This window comes from Diadema antillarum, unplaced genomic scaffold (assembly GCF_040938485.1).
Source record: "Diadema antillarum isolate AM-2024a unplaced genomic scaffold, OU_Dant_1.0 seq00000383_RagTag, whole genome shotgun sequence".
Lineage (NCBI taxonomy): Eukaryota > Metazoa > Echinodermata > Echinoidea > Diadematoida > Diadematidae > Diadema > Diadema antillarum.
The window spans coordinates 674,286-696,915 of record NW_027271381.1 but is presented as its reverse complement, the minus strand read 5'-3'; the positions used below and the strand labels follow the sequence as shown (position 1 = coordinate 696,915).

General features: G+C 37.7%; 1 protein-coding gene across 1 annotated transcript; it reads right to left on the bottom strand.

Annotated features, from left to right (window-relative positions):
• Window positions 1-18,147, bottom strand: LOC139731725 (interleukin-18 receptor 1-like). The gene is made up of 10 exons (XM_071642605.1): window positions 17,914-18,147; window positions 16,042-16,167; window positions 14,881-15,004; window positions 12,250-12,425; window positions 10,289-10,547; window positions 7,954-8,093; window positions 6,117-6,275; window positions 4,990-5,127; window positions 3,287-3,384; window positions 1-1,538 (listed from the first exon to the last, which is right to left on the bottom strand). Exons 1-10 carry the CDS (start codon window positions 17,993-17,995, stop codon window positions 1,173-1,175), a joined length of 1,668 nt encoding a protein of 555 aa, XP_071498706.1. The 5' UTR covers window positions 17,996-18,147; the 3' UTR covers window positions 1-1,172.
• Between the last annotated feature and the right edge of the window lie 4,483 nt (window positions 18,148-22,630).

The window sequence follows — 22,630 nt, the reverse complement described above, 5'->3', positions numbered from 1 at the left end:
AACTATGAGCAAAGTGGACTCAGAAAATTGACTTCCCTGTCTGCTGACCCTTGAATGAATTGTGCACTTACAGTTGTGACATTAGTGTGATTTATGATGCATTGAGGGTTTCCATGGTAGCAGCACGTGTAGTGGTAGATGGTTTCATGGTACACCATATATTCATTCTTGGATGCGGGATTGGTCCTGAGATATCAATAAGACATGATTATAACTGGGCATATAGGGCCTACATAGATGCGAATTCTCCCGAGGACAGCAGGAACATGCTTACTGAAACATCAAGACTGAGTAGGTCCTTATCAGGACCATATTAAATCCTCACATCACATCCAAGAAAGAATCCACAGTGTGCTGTGAGTTACGTTGGCTCAGTTGGTAGCGCGTCGGTAGCGCGTCTGCCTTACAATCCTAAGGGCCCGGGTTTGAACCTGAGTCGGGACTGGGCAATGTTGTGTGTAAGCATACCGTCCCCTCTAGTAAGGGGTAAAACACTCTGTCCCTCGGATAGGACATAAAATGGAGGTCCCATGTATGAAGAGTCACAACTCATGCACATAAAAGATCCCGCTTCATTCATTCATCGCAAAGAGCAGGGTGTTTAACCCGGTAAAGTGGTCCCACCTCACATCCAACTGGACCCCACAGAAGACAAGCTTAGCATAGCTGAATATGGGCAATCCAGCCATCTTCTCAGATGGATATGAACAAACAAACAAACAAAAAACAAACAAAACTCACTTCTGAATGTGCTTCACGATGTCATCTGAAGACAAGCTCCCTTTGATATTGGGAGGGCTTGCCAAAGAGACTTGAGTATTATAATGCCATGTGACCCCACAGCACCAGAGCACCAAGAATTTTCCTCACAAGATGGGACTTCAAACACTGCCTATTCTTAGATTTATTCTTCAAACTTGCAAGCAGCAGGATAAATCCTCCAGAAAATCTCCAAAAACATGAATTAAACATAGCTGACCGTATACACTTTTCTTTTCCTACCAGGAAATTAACCTTATAAATTTTATGCAGGTTTTTCATGCAAAATGGCTACTAGGATGTTATACTTGATTGTGACAGCATAGTTTTAAAAAGTTTTGCATGTTTGAATGCAGCTCAGTAAGTGAATTTTAAAACAACTTCTAAAATTGTTGGAGGTCTCTCAGACTGGGCTAGACCACTCTATTTCTACTGTTTTCTGTGCGAGTGGCCGGCATCTGGAGCAGAAGTTTCTTCTCACATTTTGCTTGCAATTTTTTCTGCCTCCTGCTCATCGCTGCATCCTCGGCTACGAGATGGTCCTCCAGTCTGTCACCCCCCTCCTCTTCCACTCCAAGGCGTAGCTCTCCCTCTCCCCCCATCCTCTGGGGGGCATTGTTACTCCCCTGAGGTTTCTCCTTCCAGATGATGCAGGGAGACAGCTGGACGATTCTGGTGAGCTGCTGGTCTGTATTCAGGTCGGCCTGAGTGACGTCCCCGTAGAGAATGGGTATGACTTTGATCTCTCGTCTCAGGATCTGATCCGTGGCGAGTTCATTCTGTAATGCCCATCAAAGAGTCATCATCAAAATTTGACCAGCTGAACAACAACATCAGTGCAAACTTGAAATATCAGTGTGCAAGACAAACTTGGTCATTTTCTCTGATTCAACAAACTTCTCTGCCTCTGCAAAGTCTAAATTTAAAAAAAATATAATATATGTAACAGCAGGGCTAATACAGGCCAATATTTGGAGTGAACATGAATCAAACTTCAACATGTGAACTCCAAGTGTGAGTTTGCTTTGGAACACCTGAAGATATTCACTAGCTGAAAACAAAAAACAACAACAAAAACTGAGGACAAAAAAAGTAAAGCTGACCAAGACATAGCACTAATTTGATGCTGTCTATTTAATTTTCAGTTTGTAGAACTAGTGTATATTTTGATGTGAACACCAAAGCAAGCTTCAGAACAGTTTTGTTTGTTGATTTGTATGTACTGTACTGTATAGACCGATTCTGTGACACGCTATGTGTATTTTTGGCATGGGCAGCGCCATTAACGCGGTGTCTTAGCTGACCCCCCCATCCCTCTCCCCCACCCCCTTCCGCGCGCGGAATGAAAAACTGATGCATGGTCGTTTTAGCCAATAGGCGTCTTGTACTGAGTGCGCGAACGCTTGCTTAGTGCGCGAACCTTTGTTACAAGTGCGTGATAAACATGTTGCCCGGGGGTGGGGGAGAGGAGGGGGGGTCGGCTAAGACACCTCAAAATGAGCTCATGGCTGCGCCCAGTACCACAAATTGTCTGCTGCCCTCAACGAACCTGAATCGGTCTATATATGCCACCTATTCCAAAGGTATTATATTATGAGATCTCTTTTTCTTTTGCTACATTTTTTAGTTTGCTACATTTATTTCAAGAATTGTGACTTGTAAGTTGATTTCCTGAGAGGTTGAATTTGGAATCGAGAATTGCATTGATGAAATGAAAAAGAAGTATTATCATGTATGAAGGGAAAAGATAGCAATTTCCCACCTTGGACATGATATTCAATGTATTTGTTTTACAATATAGTACCAGTACACAACATTTTCACAAGTTGTTACTATTACAAAAGTCAGTCAAGGCATAAAAATTGCAAAGAATAAAAACACAAAGAAATATAAAGCATAAACAGTCTACAGGAAATAAAACACAATATATTCGAGGCACAATTTTTTTTCATGGCATGAAATTTTCGCAAATTGCTACTGGCATTCAAAGCATATAGTGTAGACAAAAACTTTCATGTGCATTTTAATTTCGCGAATCTTGGTTCTCACAAAATTCGCAAAATTAAAATGCATGCAAACATTCCTTGTTTTACAGTATCTGGCACTTGCAAGGATTCTCACTGAACTCCTTGGCATACTCCTAAAACACATTCTCCTTCTCTTCTTGATATTTTTTAAGTATTGCACTGCCAACTGTTCTGCAAAGGCATTTGAAGGGTTTCACACACACAATTTTATACAATGTATGTACCTTCTGAGGTCAAAACAGAGGACCCCAAAGTAAGAGGAAACCAAATTTGGATCAAAAAGATGTCAATGTACAAAACTTGTGAAAAAAAAAAAAACACTACTGAAACTTAAGTTAGGCTTCCAGTTTTCATATATATAGTTGAAAGATTATGTTATACCAAACACTGAAAATAGATCTCCAACCCAAACATTGTATGTTTGCAAGTTTTTGAGAGTGTATGTTACGCTTGTTCCCACTTTGCCCATCAAAATTTCAATTAGTTTGAAAGTAACTTACCAGCAACCGACTGTGTCTGGCGTTTGAATACTCTTTGGAGATGATGAGAATACACCGTCTACTCTGTTTCATGTAGTCTATCTCTTCAGTTATGAGGGCTGCATATAAAAAGCAGAAGGGATTCATTTGAAATACTCTCAAAACCATGGCAATATTAAAGCTTAAGCATAGTACTCAGAAGGACTCAAAATTCATCTTCCATTGTTTGGAATTTGCTTGCAATATATTGGAAAGCCCTACAAAAGAAACTTGTCTGGCTGACACGATTTGCCAGGATATTGAGTTATTTTGTAGTATCTTGAGATCAAAAGTGTGAAATAATTGAAGTCGGTGTATCCAACTTTCAAGAGGTGATACATGGGAGACGTACGTATATACACACTTACACATTATCATACACAAGCATGCATATATTATAAACTTCAAGATAAATTTTTAGATTTCCATTTATTTCGGGCCACTACATTTCTTTTTCAGGCGGCCAAAATATCAACGAGGCTACAACTGAACACTGATTAATCTGGTGCTAATTTATGTCAATGTAGGGCAATTTGTCAATCAGTTGCAATATAAACATCTTGATGGAAGAATTTCATTAATTTGAACGTACTATGTTTGTACATGCAAACATAATGCACAGCTATTCATATATATATATATATATATATATATGTGACCCGCTACAACAAAATGATCCTAAAGTCGGGCGAGGTCGATTATTTGAAAATTGCATGATATAATCCCCTAATCTTTCTGCTTTAAATTGATATATAACACATTTTATAAAAAATAATCGGCTGCGGAGATATCGATGTTTAAAAGAGAGCATGTCGAGACGTCTGGAAAATCACTGTTTCGAGAAAAGCGCCCTAAAAGTCTTCCTTTCGACGCAATCGCGATCAAGGGACATGCAAGTCAGTTTTCACCTCTGGACAATAGAAGGTAAGCCCCTAGCAACCCCCGAAGAGTTCATTCAAGCACATCAGCGTCGGCGGTCTCCTCACCAACCAATCAGTGACCAGGATGTGAAAAGCAGCTGAGCATAGCGCACTCCGCCCGCACGCACCAGTCGACTGGGCAGTGTGCGAGCTTTACGCTTCGGTTAGCAGCAAGCGGCAAACTGATCAATGAGATCACTCTGGTCGTTGTTAGGGGCGGAACCTATCTGTGGCACTCAATCCAAATTTTCGAACCAGTTTCTGCTTCGTTGAAACGCCAAAAAAAACATGGCTCAGAAAAATGCTATTTTTTTATTTTTCCTTTGATCATTTTGCTTCAAAATTTCGACAGATGATAGAAGACATGTTAGACTCCAATAATATATCAAAATCAGAAAATCGTAAGTTTTGACCAATTTTAATGCTCTGACTTCAAACTCGATTTTCACGGCTTCGACCGTGCGCGACTTTAGGACCTTTTTGTTGTAGCGGGTCACATATACATACATACAAATGCACATCTATATCTATCTATATATATACATACAAATGCACATCTGCACAGATAAAATCCAAAATTTCCATGTTCACTTCATTACAAAAGTGACAAGTTGGCCCAATCTAAGAAAAGGAATTGGATTTCTTTAACCCGTCGAGGATGAGTCACGAGTATACTCGGGCAAGCGTCTATGGGAAATGCGTGTTGTAGCAAAATCAAACCGTCCTCAACGGGTTAACAAATCATTTTTGAGGGGCATTTCTCACCATTGCTCACAGCAGCATCAATATCTTTAAGCCAGACTGTGTAGTTCTTTCCCTCTAGAAAGGTCTTCAGGAATATGGCAAACTGCAAGTCATCTGCTGCGTCACTGTAGCTGATGAATGCGTCACACCGATGTCCATCTGTGACAATAAACATACAGGTCAATATACTACTTCTACATCTTCCAGCAGTCATGTTAGTTACTGAAATGATGTAACATACACTAGTCCTTTCTAAGCTTTGTACATCTATTGTTGCTGGTGTCTTGGAAACAAATCACTAATGAATAGAGACTACCTAATCCCCTTTGTCCTTTCTGTGTCGTCATGGCCTTGTAAATAGGTCAAGTATATTATGTGCTGTGATTGGTTAGACTGCATTGTGTAATCGTGTGGAAAAACTCAGTATAGTGTACGGTCGTGCCCTATACTGAAACATTTACGACATGCCTACACTTTAATTGTCTACACAGCGATACTGTGCAGCAATACTACGTAGTGGGGACGTAGGGCAACGCCTACAATACTTTCAGCATATTATAAGATGCAGAGAGGAGAGCACAAGACACAAAAAGTATGAGTTCATACCCAAGTCTGCTCAGCACTGCACTACGCCACTGTACATAATTATGTACACAAGATTATTCTTATACTCTCCCTGCATGAAATCAATAGCAGATCTCGTTGGGCCTAGACCTATGAAAAATGCATGTTTATCAAGGGGTTCATTGTTCTACTGCTGCACCAGCACTGGACTGTAGAACTCCAAATGCTAAATTATCCCTCTTGCAGTTCTATTTCACCTCAGCCTACGGCCAGTGTGAAACAAAACGGGACTCAGGATAATTTTGTATTTGTCGTTCTACAATAAATCCAGTATAGTGCACGATGGAGCATGCAATAACTGTATAAGGCAGTCTAAAAAGGTTATTGGTATTTTTTTTCAATCTTTAATTTTCATCCTAAATAACAGTTGAAGCTTTAACTGAAAGTAAAACAGTCTTTCCCCATTTTCTTCAGGTTGAAATAGACTCGTGAAAGAACAGCACTACAGTGAAAAGTAAGATCCTTGTTTCAGAATCAACGTGCAACATCCAAACTACCCCTACACCAGCATCACACAGACGTACCATTTTCCTCCAGCTTGCCGTACCGATTCTTCCACCACAGTTGTAGAGTCAGATGATGCATATAGCATGTGATGGTTACCGTGGCTACCAGGGCAACCACAAGGACCAGTGACATCACTATGGCAATGGTCAGCCTCACACTGATAATTGGACCAGGCTCTGCCATGGTGAAAAAAACAAATGAGATACATGAAATATGTTTAATCTTCAATCATTCTTTTTCACAAGTGATTTGGTCTGATGGTTTTGTCAAAAGCCTTACAATATTGCCACAGGTGGTAGATATATAAGGGGAGTGGCCTAAAAAATGTTTACATTTTTTTGCCCTCTTGCATTTTGTCTCTATGTTATGTGTTAATCTGGTTTAAAAATGTACTGCAAATGGTTCAATTTTTTTTTTCTGAAGCCATATTTCATTTCAGTTGTTCATTGTGAGGGCAACAGCAATGCGATAAATTGACCCAGTCTTGTATATTCTTGTAGAGTCCAATATACTAATCAATTAATCATCGACAGTACATACTAATGGATATTTGGGTGGGGAGAATCTTTTTGATATCATCTTGTGGTAATGCCTGCAATCAATGATAGCATCAGGAAGGAGTAACAGAAATGGTCATAATACGGTAAGTTTTTGCATGCATCAAGGAAAGTATTACAAAAACCTCTACTGCATTCAACACTGGAAAATTAGTGAAGCTATTAAAGGGGTCGTATAGTTTTGGTTGAGAGCCAATTTCAGGTTTCTAACATTTTTTGGAAAGATAATGAGAAACCTCTTATGAAATATAAAAGAGCATGTAATTCCATGAGGTATTCAACTTTTATTTGATGAAAATTGGTTTTGAAATGGCTGAGATATCCAAAACAGAGCAATTCTAATAAAGTGTGGGACCCACACTTTATCACGATGGCTTTGTTTTACTTTGTGTTTAGATGTTTCAGTAATTCCAAACCCGATTTTCATCAAATAAAATTTGAATTCCTATTAAAATGGCATGCTCTGTACTATTTCATAAGTGTTTTCTTGGTATCTCACAAAAAGTTAAAGGCCCAATTCTCATGTCCACCAATACTATACCATCCCTTTAACAGAAGAGCATATGAACATGCACATAACACTTACAGTGAAACAGCTTTCAATGCACTCCAAAGAGAGAGGAACAAGAAGCGTGGCCTGGGCGCCTTACGAAAGTTGCAATCAAATTTCAGTAAGGCTTGATTCGCCACACTCATACTTTTCTCATGCAGAGCAGTGTGCCAAGTTCAGGTTTGCTTACTGCGACAGTAGTCAGAAAACCTTTTGAAAATCACTGATGCAGACTGCACTAATCTTGTTACCAATATATGCACAGTAACTTCATCTTTTTTATTGTAATGATATATCATACAACTTTTCAATTCATGGGTTAAGATGGGATGTGCCACGTGTACTATATCAGATAGATTGCTTGCAACAACAAAAAAAAACTTAATGAAAGTTGTTTTGAAATGGGAAGAAATTACAAAGATAGACATAAACACGAACCTGACATGAATAGGCGTACAGTGTACTTCTGTTACAACAAACATGGTTATAATGAAATTCTGGTTACAATGAAGTGAAATCCAGACCACAACATTATCAGCTCTATGTTTTTTATTGTTTATTTGTTCGGTTTATAACAAAATTTTGATATAAGGAAAGAAAACTGCTGGTCCCGAGAACCAGAATTGGATTAGAGTTTGGATTGGGCTCAGGATTAAGCTTAGGGTTAGGGCCAAGAAAAGGGTCTAGGGTAATTGTCAAGGGGGGAGGGAGTATTTGTCATGGAACCATGGATAGACATTATCTTACTGAAAGACAGGTTGACGCTCGTGCTGTTGGCTATGATTCTTCCATCCAGGGTGTAATTTGCAGCAATGACATACTTTCCTAAAGCTTCTTCAGTTATGTTTCCGATGAAAAGATGTATACCAACAGACTGCACTCCAATACTGTAGAGTGAAGAGAGAGAGAGAGAGAGAGAGAGAGAGAGAGAGATGAAGCCAGGCTGGTAATCATTAAATTTGATGATCACAGCAAACATTGAGAAGATGGAACTGAAACAAGAGACTGGGGGTCTCGCACTCACCTCAGAGTATCGCAAGTTCACCTTCCAGTCATTCTCGGGCAGGGGGCAGCTTTGAGAGCTAGGGGCATGGTGTCCACTTGCATACTCCATCACAATAGTAACTTACAAAGTTTGACAATGCAGTTTGAAAAATAAAGAAGAAAAAGACTTAAAGCTCTATAAATTCTTATTCTAGAAAAGAATATTTTTGAATATTTCCTAATTTGGGAGGTTTGGGCCCCCTGTGGCCCCCAGGTGGAGAATGATGTCCATTCGAACAAATTGAGATCCTATTTTACTAGGAATGCTACCTGCCAAGTTTGGTGAAAATCCATCAAGGAATTTCAAGGATTAAGATGCACAATTTTGGCACACATTTGGATTCCTCCCCCTCTCTTCCCGTCCCTCCCTCAGGCTCCTATGGGGGGGGGGGGGGGGGGGCACCCCCGGATCTGCAATGAACAAACTTGAAATTATAGTCATCCATGTACTAACTCATAGTATCAACTTACAAGTAGCTTTATCACTTCTGGTTCTAGAGAAGAATATTTGTAAATATTCCTTAAATCTGGGGGGTTGGGGCACGCAGGGGGACACCTAGGGGTAAATGGTGCCCAGTTAAACAAATTGAGATCCTAAACTCCTAGGAATATTAATCATAAATAGGCCCCATCTTCTCTAGATTATACAATATAGATGAACAAATTAATGTCACAGTAGACTTTCCTCACATTTTGCTTATTTATTGAGGAATTGGATGGCAATCACATGGAATTATTACACTCTCTTGATAATGGTTACTGTCCACATCAAACAGCTCATGTTTTATCTTCTCTTTGCTACTAAAAAAAAAAGCTGTTTTGCCAATTTTATTGTACAAGAGCAAAATACTCCTATCATTGCCAGGTACCGGTACCCATTATCTAATTGAAATAAAACCATCACACAACCAGTCTAACAATGTGGTGATTTTGTGTGTGTGTGTGTGTGTTCTTTCACAGAAAATTTGACAGTGACAGCAAACTTTCTAAAGCTCTTTGTATGCTTGTGTATGTTTTTGTTTCACTTGATAAGAAAAATCAATACACAGTTCAGTCAGCAGAGTTTTGCAGTTAATTTTATAGCTTTGGAGCTTCCATGGCTCAATGAGAAGACTACAACAATTTGTGACATCACTGCAGAACATCTATACAAAGAAAATATAGAGAGCATTCAAAATGTTTCAATTCTTATAGCATAATGAAAAAGTAATCGACTTACCTCTTCCCGAAAGCAGGGAGAATTATATCACCCTTAACGTGTATCAGTAACAAGTATCATGAAGAAACCCAAGGCATGTGTTCATTTCATAAAGAGTGAAATTTTGAGGAATTCTCTTTATATTTTCTTTATGCTGCGATGATGCCACAAAATCTTGTAGCCTTCTCATCCAGTGATATTCATAGCTTTTCAGCAGATTGTCTGATTTTCCTCATCCTCCACTGATGTGTACTATTAACTCTCTATGTGCCATGGTGTAAACCCATGGTACATAATGTGCCACATCATTCTGAGACAGCAACATCGTCATGCTTTGGGAAAACATTGTGCTTTTCAAATCTCTGTAAGTTAAATCAATTTTGTTACCCTGCACGTGCAATGAGCAAAGTTGTAGAGAAAATGCAAAGCTTTGCTTTGATGCATTGTATGACAAATCTATGATCTTTTTTCTTTCAAATAACTAGTAGCTGTACTATTGTAGAGGCATGACTTTTGCACACAATACAGTGCCAAAAACTTAGAATTTACTCGCAAATCCAGTAGGAAACACCACTTGATAGCAAATCACCACATAAGATCAAGCTACCTGTGACAGGAATGGAATCACAAGAAACGTATTCCATCGTCCTGTGGCATTTGGTGATTTATCGATTGGTTTGGGTGGCTTTGTGCGATTTGAGGAGAATATGAGAAGTCAGGCATGCGAACGTAGCACATAAAGAATTGATATTGTTGCATTAACTCATTCCTCATGATTGAATATTTGGGTTTCATTACCCTTTTACCCACAATGCTTCTGTAACATGGCCATCAACTCACTTGTCTGTAAAGCAGCTGTGGCCATACTCCAGCTGGGTGGTGTAGTTGTTGGTGTAATCATTCTCTGGGCTTCTCATAGAAAGTTCTGGAATCGGCACAAGGGTTCCACTCTCATTGAAGAACCACTGCACGTCAGACTGCCTCGCTTTGTCACCTGCGCAGAACTCGCAGAAGAAGTGGACATTCTGGCCCGGCGCCACTGCCTTGTCAGTGCAGTTTGGGGTTCTGGGTATGATGAAATTGCCTGTAAATGGCTTCTCTGTATGTTTTTTTTTGGGGGGAGGGGGAGGGGGAGGGGGAGATGTTTCAGCAAAACAAGCAACACATGCACTTTCGTAAGTTGGAAAGTTGAAGAAAAGTCACAAACTGTAGTCATACAATACACACTCACTCAAATAATTGGAATATATTGAAAAAAGTATGTCTGCTTATTTCATAATCAAAACAAAGATCTATGAATAGTTACATGACATGAAAAACAGAATGTTTTCCCATAGCATGCCTGCGTTGCATTCTCAGAGTAATGCGGCACACAGGGGGCTTACATCATGACGCATAAAGATGAACAGAGATTGCCAGTTTCTAATCCTTCTAATCCTTTAACCCGTTGAGGATGGGCTGATTTTGCTACAACACGCATTTCCAATAGACCCCTGCCCGAGTATACCACTTGGGACTAGTCTCCAACAAGTTAATTGTGTCACCATGGCCTCTTATAGAATGGGTAGCGAGAATCCTGCGATCTGATTAGTCGAGAGCTATGCGTTGATTTTTACTGGCCGCACGCTGAGTCACAGTGGTAAACATGTTATCACGCACTTTTCAAGAGTACGCGTACTTGTAACAAAGGTTTGCGCACTAAGCAAGCGTTCGCGCAATCAGGTTGGCCATGCGTCCAGTAAAAACTAATTGCACGGCTGGCCGTGCGTCCAGTAAAAACTGATGCATGCTCGTTTATGGCAAGCCAAAAGTAAATGCATCCAGTCATTTTGTCATCGGGTAACACAATAGAAAAATGGGTTTTTGGCAAGAAAATTACCCATTCTATAAATCAGATGACGCACATGTCTTTTCGTGCGTCAGTCGGAATATAGTGTGCATGCGGTAACTATGGAATTTAGCCTAAACCCACTCGGCTTCGCCTCGTGGGTTAAGCATTCGATATTTACCTTATGCACACACTACTGACTGATGCACTCAGACCTGTGCGTCATTTGTATACTATTGGATAGAGGAATATTGCTATACCTGAGTGGGCTTGCTAATCTCCAACTAGGTCAAGATTAGGTGGGTATCTGAATGTGATGAAATGTTTGATGGCAAGCTATTAAAGCTGATTGCCTGGGTGCAAAAAGGGATAATAGGGAGCTTTAGATTTTGACGCGCAGACGTATGTGACGACGAGTGCGCTGGACGTTCTCCTCTCCCCTGCGTCATGCTGAAAAGTAGCTTTAGATTACGCTGGGACGCAACGTATAAAAAATAAAATCGCGTCCCCAGATGATCAGTGCATGAAGTAGTTCTCTACGTTGCAAACTGTGCGGACGTAAAATAGCCCAGTACGCGTAGTGAAAAACTCAGGCGACGCAAGCTAAAAATAAATCGACTTGACGTGTGCTTCTGCGCACGCTCAGAGCATGTTTTTTTTCCTTTGAACGTCCGCGCGTCTAAAATCTAAAGCTCCCTATTGCTGAGAGCAGTAGAAGTGCATGGACTCCAGGGCCTCACATTTCATAAAACTTGTTATCAATAACAAGTTATGATAGTTCTAATAAGCTACAGAAATCTTTGTATCTGATTGGCGGAGAGCAAATTTGTCACAGAAATGTGGCAGTTGTTACTGATAACAAGTTTTATGAAACAGAACCGTGGTCAAGCTTATCATGATCTGCTACACATCTTTGTATTAACTTCAAGCACACAGCACACACTTTATAGAACAGAGAAACCACATTACCAACCTTGCACTTGAACATGAAAGTGTCTCTGAACAGACTGTGCCCCATTGGACACAGTGCAGGTGTAATTCCCAGCAGCATCCCTCCAAGTTTGTCTAAATCTGAGTGTCTGGTTGCATTCCGACAATTCCAGCTCCAGTAAGCTACCGTCCACAGTAAGATTAAATCGGTACAGAATGCTGGCGGGCAAAAAAGACACACATACATACATGATGTTATGTTTATCCATGCAAAGCCACATAAAGGAGGCAAAATGCAAAGAGATCGTAAGTCCACATCTGACCAGGCAGGCAGGTTTGATGATGTTATGGGGGGGGGGGGGGCCTTGGAGGACCCATGGTATCAAAAATATTTAAAGGGATGGTATAGTTTTAGATGGGATGGGACTTCGAGTTTTTAACTGTTTTATGATCATTGTTTTTCAGAAAATGAGAAACCCTTTATGAAATATGAAAGAGCATATAATTCTAAGAGGAATTAGAAGTTTATTCTATAGAAATTGGTTTTGAAATGTGATCCTAATAGAAGGTGGGACCCATGTTTTATTAGGATTGCTTTGTTTTAGTTTGCTTTTGAATATATCTCAGTCATTTGAAAATGATTTTCAGTGAATAAAATCTGAATTCCTCACAGAATTGTAAGTTCTTCAGCATTTTATAAAATGCTTTGTAAGTATCTTGCAAAAAAACTAAAAGCTGAATCATCATCTCAACCAACACTATATCACCCCTTTAAAGTTTTACAAATATTCCAGTCCTTTAGAAAACAGGATCCTTCATTACATTTGAACACTGTAAAACTACAGAAACTGGTGTTCCACAAGAGCACCTCTACAGACATTTTGACAATCAATGAAGTCACTAGTTCCAGTTTTGCTTCCTGTTTTTTTTTTTCCTTAAAGAATAAAACTCACTAATAATTGATGTAGTCCCATGTATCCACATCCCTGTTAGCATGTTCAAGTGAAAATTGTCTTCAGCAAGTTTCTGGTTCATGACACAGTGTGCTTTGAACAAAGTCTGGAAGAAATGGAAATAGCCATGATCAACCATACAAAATGCATGAAACACAAATACACATTGTCTTATTGAAAGGCAGTAATGTCTCATACCAAGGTACCAAATGATAAAGATGGTATGAGAAACCCCATTTTGCAAGTTTTAAAAGAGAACTTTTAATTTTGATAGGATTTGGAAAATTCTCATTTTGCATGCTTCAAAATATGCCAAGTCTTTCTGCTGCCACACACATTCTGTGCGATGACAAGAAAACCTAATGTGGATTCTATACAAACATCAAACAATGGACAAAAGACACAAAAGGAAACCATGCAAAGCCCACATAAAAATAAGGATTGAGTGAATGCAGCCATATGTACTGACCATCCGGATAAAAACCTGCAAAAAGGTGCAGATTAGGATTCTCATTAACGGACCAAAATAGTCATTTGGGTTGATTGAATCAATTTTTAAAAGAGTGTCTTACTTGGGAGAGTCATCTCCTCTGGAAATCAAAGCCAAAATCATGATATTAGCAATTTTCTTGGACCATTTTTTTTTTGACAAGCACTGCTTTCACTGTGATCTTCATTGTTGTTTCTGCTCAGCACGCCTGAGTGATCCTATAATCCTTACACCCTCTTTTATTCCTTTTCTATGGAACTGCAAATTTTAACAAGTTATATATAATTTTAAAGCATTGAGCTTGCTCTCTTGCAAAAATGTGAAAGAGGAAATTCATTTTGGCTACTTTCTGTGGGTTATAACTGGGCAATCACTTTAGTAGAACACATCTGTGAAAGTTGGAGGCAAGTTGGACAACTGATTCAAAAGTTATGCAGTATTAAAATTTTGGTGTCATCATTACTGGATAATGCGACTACTGCAGTTTATGATGTCATTCTGGACAACAATATGAAGAAAATACAAAGAAACTTAGCATATTTTTACTTTTCCAGCACAATAGAACTAGAAGAGCACTTGACTTTAATACCTCTTTCACAAAGCAGGATGAATAATATTACTCTTTTCATATGTCTCTAACAAGTCAATGGAATATATATTTTTCATGACAAATGAAATTTTGCAGACTCTTTCTTATATTTTCTTCATATTGTTGTCCAAAAAGACGTCATGAAGTGTAGCAGTCTCCTTATCTAGCGATGACGGCTCTGAAACCTTAAAATTTCACAACTTTTAAATCGACTGTCGTATTTTCCTCAAACTTTCACTGCTGTGTTCTGCTATTTATATTGCAGCTTTCACTCAATCCACTTTTACTTTGGGCTTTAGTTTCTTTCATGGTGTACACACTTACCCTACACCATGTAAAGTACATGTTCTCTTGGCCCATCTTGCACAATCATGATTGATAATCTGAAAATGCCTTACAATTCCACCAGCAACACTCATATTATCAACTGACATGTTCTGCCGCTCTCAGAAACCTTACATTATATCTCCCCCAGCTAAATTCTTCTGTATAACTTTTATTCAACTATTTTTAAAAATTAGAATAATTAGCAAAAAATTGTACATACAAAAATGCTACAAAAACCTGACCTTCAGCAATACTCTGTGACATAAAACTTATTGATTCAAAATGTTTTGGCTTGGATTTAGGAACACATATTACCCTTCCTTTCTCCATTCAATGGCGCAGAAGTTATTTGCAGAGCAATCCAGCCAGAGAAACCCCCCAACTTCAACACTGACCTCTGCATTGTATGAGGAATGGCAGAATTCAGGAAATCTGGAAGCTGAAAATGAGATGTGTGGAAACTATGACAATTGGTGATGATAATCAACACATCACTACAAGAGGAGTTAATGAATACGGTACATAGAACTTTGATATTCACAATTTATACTATACAGTATAACTTATATTTTATAAATATTGCTTAATACATGTATAACTGCTATATAATTAATATACGAGTACTTCTTATATTTGACCTAATATTCAACACTTATCTTCACAGTGACATGAATAATAATAATAGCTGAGCTTCGGTAGTGCATATAGCAAATCAATGTTCCCTATGTGCTTTACCATAACATTGTTACTGATAGCAGTACTGGTAACGATTCGTAAAAGACATTAAAAAACTTCAAAATGTCAAAAGCAACAATATTATTACATAACATATATTGCTGCATTTTTATGGTAGAGCTTTGTAAATCACATACAAATTTTTTATCATGTGATGTGAACAATGATAACTCTCATTTTTTTGGTTACAAAGGATAAAGAGATCTGTACTGTACATGCTCTTATTTTTCAATCATGGTCCATGTGTTGAAAGTAAACAGTGGGTCCAAAATAGTATTAAGGTATGGAAACACACTCGGAAATTGTCATATATGTATGATATCACATTCTCCAAACTTCATATTGAATGCCTCCTATGTGGACATTTACATATCTGGATGTTAGGCTGTCAAACCACATGGTGCTGAAACCCTGAAACCCTGAAATTCTGTAGACCTCCTATAGTCCAGAACATACCATACACCTGTATGTCTTCATATGACTCTGTTTATGCACCTTTCTATTCTATATCTCTCATGTAAACCAATAATGATAATAATAATAATAATAATAATAATAATAATAATAATAACAATAACTGTTATTATCAATATTATTATTATCATTACTACTACTACTACTACTACTACTATTACTATTATTCATCAATTTATCTATTTATTGGCATTTTAACATAAAATATGACAGAAAACTGTATTACATGATATAAACATTGTCCCAATCATACCCTTCCATACTTACCATCACAAGTCAGTTGAGGGAAGTCTTTATTACACTCAGCCGACTGATAGGGACATTCTGCCAAACAGCAAGAAGCGGCGACTGTCACCAGCAGCCAGAAGGTAGCAAGAACCTCCATCATAGCATCTGAATGATTAATGGATGCACACAGAAAATTTATAAAGGTGAATCATTAAACATTGAATTTAAGATATACAGTACTATATATGCCCACAAACTTGACATACACATACATAATATGGCATTGCTTCCCTGGTCATACTTTGTGTTGTATGTCAACTGTGCCATTTCCATGTGAATGTAAGTTATGTAACCATTTTTGTCATTTTCATTTGGCTGGAAAATAATGATGATGATAATAATAATAATAATAATAATAATAATAATAACAATAACAATAATAATAATAATAATAATAATAATAACAATAATAATAATAATAATAATAATAATAAATAATAACAATTATAATGATAATAATATAAATATAATAATGACGCTAATAATAATAATAATAATAGGCCTAGTAATAATAATGATAATAATAAAAATGATAATAGCATTTGCAAAAAAAAGGTGTAATGTTGTAATAAGTACCCTTCAATGAATTGAGTGCATAAGTGGATGCTTACATAATTATGTGTACTTTTGCAATACTGCAGAGATCTTAGCTCAGACAATTAGAAATGTCATATTTCCATTGTTTACCAGACAGCTGTGGTATTTCATTTTCACACACAAAAAAAAATCCCTCATAAACTAGCTAATAAATGGAAGAGACTAGAAATTGTGTAAAAACTTTTTTCTTCCCTGTAGTACATTGTGCCTAGTAAAACTGCCCACTTGATCTTTACACCAAAAGTGTGACATACACAGGGGTACAGAAAGGAAGAAGTTTGTGCACTAACTTCATATAAATATAAAACTATTTTCAGATTTAATTTGCCTCTGCAGATTAATTATGTACTTTTCAGTGAAAATCAAGTAACCAAACAAACAACTCATAGTAATGGTTAGAGTGGATCAAATGGCTAGTTTCCAAAGTGCATATGTAACCTGTATTACTCTTGCTGTTCACTCTAAGTAAATGGACATTAATGATTACACCATGGGCTTTTAAAGAAAAGTCACACAATACAGTGATTATCAATTTTTCATAAACTCACATGCTGAAGATTGGAACAATGACTACACAGGGTTATTATAAGTAGGCCTACACTGTAAATTTATACCGTTGCGGTGATCGGAATGCCAAGTAACTCATACAGACGGCATCACATAGGTCTATACGAATATTATGAATCACAATTTGTGACTACAACGTCATACAAAATGCATATGGCCCTTGTGATATCTACACCATTATAGTAGATCACCTAAGAAGAGGCTTTGCCCACAAGGGTCACAATTAGTCTATCCAACTCGAAGCACTCCGACATCGGAACGATTACAAAACATGGAACAAAGACAGACTGCAGCTTCACTCCTGCCTGATACCGCTAACTGTATGGTTAACTGTACTTGGTTTGTACAAGTCAATCTGTGTACTACCACTACAACCGATACCAGTGACTCCGTGTTTCCGGGTTCTATACACTGGTGGAGTGAAGAGGGACAGCCCCGCAGAGACAATTAGCGACAAAGTCCGTCCTGTAGTTCCTGCAAGTGCAGATTATTAGTAGGAAAATATTCCTCCTCGCTAGCTGTAGACTGACATAATTAACAAGAATCCGAGTGCCTATACACTCTCGGCTTCCCAGAGAATCCCTGATGAGATAAGACCCCTTAATTGTGCTCTCCAAACAATAGTGATCAAGGGCAATCTCAATTCTATACACAAATCATATCAAGGCTTGACAAGGATGGACTCACCATTTTTTCCTGTGATCAGCGACCAAATTCTCTTTGTAAGCTGGCGGCAGTGAAAGGCGATTCCAGTAGTAGTACTGTACATGTACTTACGGTTGATCGAGTAATGAATGTATTATTATTAAACAGGTTAATGAGTCGAAGTACTGCAAATTGCATGCAGCATGCTGCAGATCTACATGTCTTTGTCGACAGGTAGCTGCGTGCGTCATTTGACGATTCAGGATGTGAAAAAGGATATCGGTACGAACTGCTTATACATTATTTGAGGTGCACAGTAATCTACCAGCATTATGTTCGCTCATAGCGATACAGGGTGGGGGCGGGGGACGGGGCGGGGGTGTGAACAAACGTCTCGCCCAAAGTACAAATCTCTATAATTGCACCAATGGAAAATGTACAAACGTTCAGTGGTAACGGGAAATGTAAAAACTGTATGAAATCTTGATCAGATCTGTATCAAAACTGCGCATGAACCTTCCGTTTTCATTTTCTCCCCTAATGGATGTTCACCCCCGGTCTTCACCAAACTTGTTAGCATATGCAATTACAATGAGTACGGGGGAGGGAGGGGGAGGTGGAAATGGAGACTCACTTAAAAGTCCCTAAACTATGAATTGATTTTACATTGTTCTTTAGAACAAAAGAGTTAAGACTAAGTTGGTGCTATTAAGATATAAATGACTGTATGTTCCTATAGTTTCGCAAGTTTGCTTATGGTGGATCCAGGGGTGCCCTGTGTCGTGGGGGGGGGGGCATCGAGGATCGATACGGCAAAACCTTTACAGTTTCAGCTCCTTATCGAATATCCTATAATGACAGTTTTTTTTTTAACCCCACCAACTTTTGCACCAACTTAGAAGATAGTAGTCATATCATAGGGTGATAGAAAATGTTTACATGAGTACCTCTCCCCCCCCCCCCCCCCCCCCCGGCCATCAGGGGGAAGGGGAGCCGCTCCCTAAATTATTATTAAAAAAAAAAAATCTGAACTATGGATTTTTTTTTCCTCTGTAGACACACACACACATCATAAAAAAAGACTAAAGCTAAGCAGCTATATGATGATACGATGTATGATTATAGTTTCACGTTTGCTTATGGCGGCTCCAGGGGTGCCCTGCACGGGGAGGGGGAAGGGGGTTGGAGCAAAATTAAATTTTCAGTTCCTCTTTGCCTATATGACAGATTTTGCCCAGATTTTCACCAAACGTATAAGAATTTGATTTTGTTTGAAAGGGCACCGAGTTCATGGGGGTAGGGTGGGGGAGAAGAGGGGAGGGGAGCAAATTCAGGCCTATATATGTATATAAATATTATATATATATATATATATATATATATATATATATATATATATATATACTGCAAAACGAGAAATGTTCGCGTGCATTTTAATTTCGTGAATTTCGCGAGCGCCAAGATTCGCGAAATTAAAATGCACGCGAAAATTCTTATCTACACTGTATGCATTGAACGCAAGAGGCATTTCGCGAAAATTTCTTACCACGAAAAAGGCCGACGGCTCCAATTCGCGAAAATTTCGTGCCGCGAATATATCATGTTTTACAGTATATATAGAATTATTGGAACAAGTTCACTCGGTTGACAGCAGGTTCATCCGTATTCAGGTTCATCCGTTCACCAAGTGTGTATATATATATATATATATACATATCATAGCCATATATATATATGTGCATATATATATATATACATATATAGCCATATATATATATGGCAAAATAAACTCTTGGTAATGACAGCATGAACTTGGTTTCTATTTAATTTTTGATATCATTGCACCAATACGTGCTATGGACTGTACTTACTCAGATATGTACAATGTATATATATATATATATATATATATATATATATATGTATATATATGTTTATATATATATATGTGTGTGTAGCTAATAGATGGAAAGGTTCTCGTCTCTTTTCCTCGTTTCGTAATGGAAATCTATACTTCATTTTCCTTCATTATTCAATTCAATTCAATTCAATGTTTTATTTCATTTTTCGACAAAAAAGATATGAACATCACTTTTTGATAACAGAAATTAAGGTGCGTAAAGTATAACATGAAAGAATGTATATACAATGATTGTACCACCTTATAGTAATTATACACTATCATAACTCAAGTGATTAGAAGTAATTATACAGTATGCAAAAATGGAGGGACCCACTAAGAAGACAAAGCTTGTAAATTGTGGGCCCCTCAGAGGAAAAACATCAGTTGAGAAAAAAAAAAGTAATAGTCTGGAAGCCCACTAGAAAGATAGATCAACAAAAGCAGACAGATATACAAACAAATAAATATGAAATGAGACTGGAGTAGGAGTAACAATACAATTATCTTGTACCATTTCAGCATGACCACAGAATGATTACACTGACTTTATTCATATTTCGTCTCGACAATCATGAATATTAACAAAGACAAACAACAAACATTATCTTAACATGGCACCGTCGTCAGCATTTGTCGTTTCATTGTAATACACGTCATCAAACATGATGATAAGATAACATTACATTAAGATATGACTTAAATTTGCTCCCCCTATCATATCTCTCTCCTTTCTTCGTCCTATTAATATCCATAATCTTCTGTGTACCATATCATCATCATTTCCTCTTATATCTTTTACTCTGCCCCTCCTTCTCCTCCTTCATCTGTTGCTTCTACCGTTTACTCTTTTTTTTTAGAAGTTCTCTACCCCCTTAAGTTTCTTCCATTGTTTTTTTCTTCTTCTTCTTCTCCTCTTATCATTTTCTTCTGGTCTTCGGGTAATAGAAATAGATCCATTATAATGATTCAACATTGCGTAGGGGTAAGGATCCGGTGAAACATAAGACTCCACCACAATTTACCAAAACAAAACAAAACAAAACAAAACGAAGTTACAGTATGATATGCACGAAGTAATAAACAATATCGTACAAAATATCAATTTCGTTTCACATGTGAAATTCTTGAAATCACAATTTTTACAAAGTACACTTTTGGCAAATGTTTGTCATACACAAACGAACATAAATAGCACTTTTGAGAAAAAATACAGTAATTCCTTTCTCTTAAGAGAGATAATCCTTGCTATACCCTCATTTTACAAACATTCTTATAACAAAATTAAGTCGTAACGTAGAACAGATACAATTTTGGTGAACTATGGTGGCAAGATTCTACACACAAACTGTCCCAGATTAAAGAGGTACCATTATCAAGTGACAATAATATTCTTGTTATAATGACAGTAACAGTACTAATAAGATTAATCATCATCATCATCATCATCATCATCATCTTCATCGTCATCATCATCTTATTAAGCAATGGTAGCCTCCTCACTTTTGCATGCCACTGTTGTACACCCAGGGGGTTCTGCGATTATCACAACCCACGCATTGTCAAATAGTCATGTACACTTAGGCAAAGCGGATCATCCGTATTGTAAATTTTGTTAAAATATGGAGTCAGTTATATCAGCTCCCAATTTTGGTATCAAAGTACCTTATCATTATGGTACGAGATCAAATGCTTCACCGTTTAATATCAGTGCAGGACAACGATATCAAGAAAACATTTTAAAAAATCCATAAACTTTCATTTTTTTTTAAAAATGAAAATCACATTCCCACGACTTGCTATTCACACAGATACTAAGGGTAATATTGTTTCCCCTACTTTCTGAAAGAGGTAAGTCAAGAGGTTCTGCATTTTGAAATAATTTAGAAATTTAGAAATAAGAAAATAATAGTGTCAAATTCTCTTCATATCATTTTCTTTGCAACGTTGTCCCGCAGTGACGTCACATACTGTCGCAGTCTTTTTCATCCATTGATGGCGGCACTTAAATTAAAAAAAAAAAATCATAACTCTTGAACGGAGTGTGCGATTTTCCTCAAACTTTTACTGATGTGTTCTCCTAAGATTGCAACTGCATATTTGGCTGACCTTGTCATTTAATTCACTGTCTATGACAACCTGACGTAGAACTCGCAAGAAATAGGTTAACTAGCAATCACTTTCCACGATGAGACATCTTCACTATCCGTGTAACATTTCAAAATAACCAAACCTGAATCGAGGCAGAGTATGATTTGTTATATTCTATCTGTTTTCAACACCATTGAGACCACGCTCATTAAAAAGATTGAAAACAATACTGAACAAACAGAGCTGAAAAGTCGCGCAGCAAGAGTTAAAGGTCGTACATGTAATGCTTATGTCCTTTTTTATGTTTTGCCATCGTCATGATCAAGGTGACAAGACGAAGGTCACAGGCTCCGGGAAATAAAAACAAATTAAAGGAAACATTTGTATACATCGATACTATTTTTTTTTTTATTAGTTGCCTCTCAATTGTGCGTAAGTTAAGTTGTATGCAGATGTTATAATTCTATCAACTTTTAAGACTTTGTCGTGCCTTTAGTGAGACACGCTAAGATCACGGATACTGTAATCACTATATAATGGCATTACAGCAAAACAAATGACTTTCATTTGTTGATACAAAACCAGTAGCGTTGGTTGTAAAAGACTGACACATTTTAATCGTAATACTATGTCAGTCACTGTCCAGAGATCGACACTGCATTGGTTGGGTTGCATCTAAGCTTTTTATGATATAAGTCTGTTCAATACAATGACGTTGCGACCACATTTTTTTTTTCCTATCAGTACATACGTTTCCGTTGCATTCAA

What these genes read in the sequence shown, in the direction of transcription:
- LOC139731725 (XM_071642605.1), bottom strand. Translation starts at nt 17,995, where the DNA reads ATGTACAGTACTACTACTGGAATCGCCTTTCACTGCCGCCAGCTTACA. An exon ending in GCTGATCACAGGAAAAAATG is followed by an intron (nt 16,168 to 17,913) that starts GTGAGTCCATCC and finishes TTAATCATTCAG; the next exon opens with ATGCTATGATGGAGGTTCTT. An exon ending in GAGCGTCAACCTGTCTTTCA is followed by an intron (nt 6,276 to 7,953) that starts GTAAGATAATGT and finishes TCACCATGGCAG; the next exon opens with AGCCTGGTCCAATTATCAGT.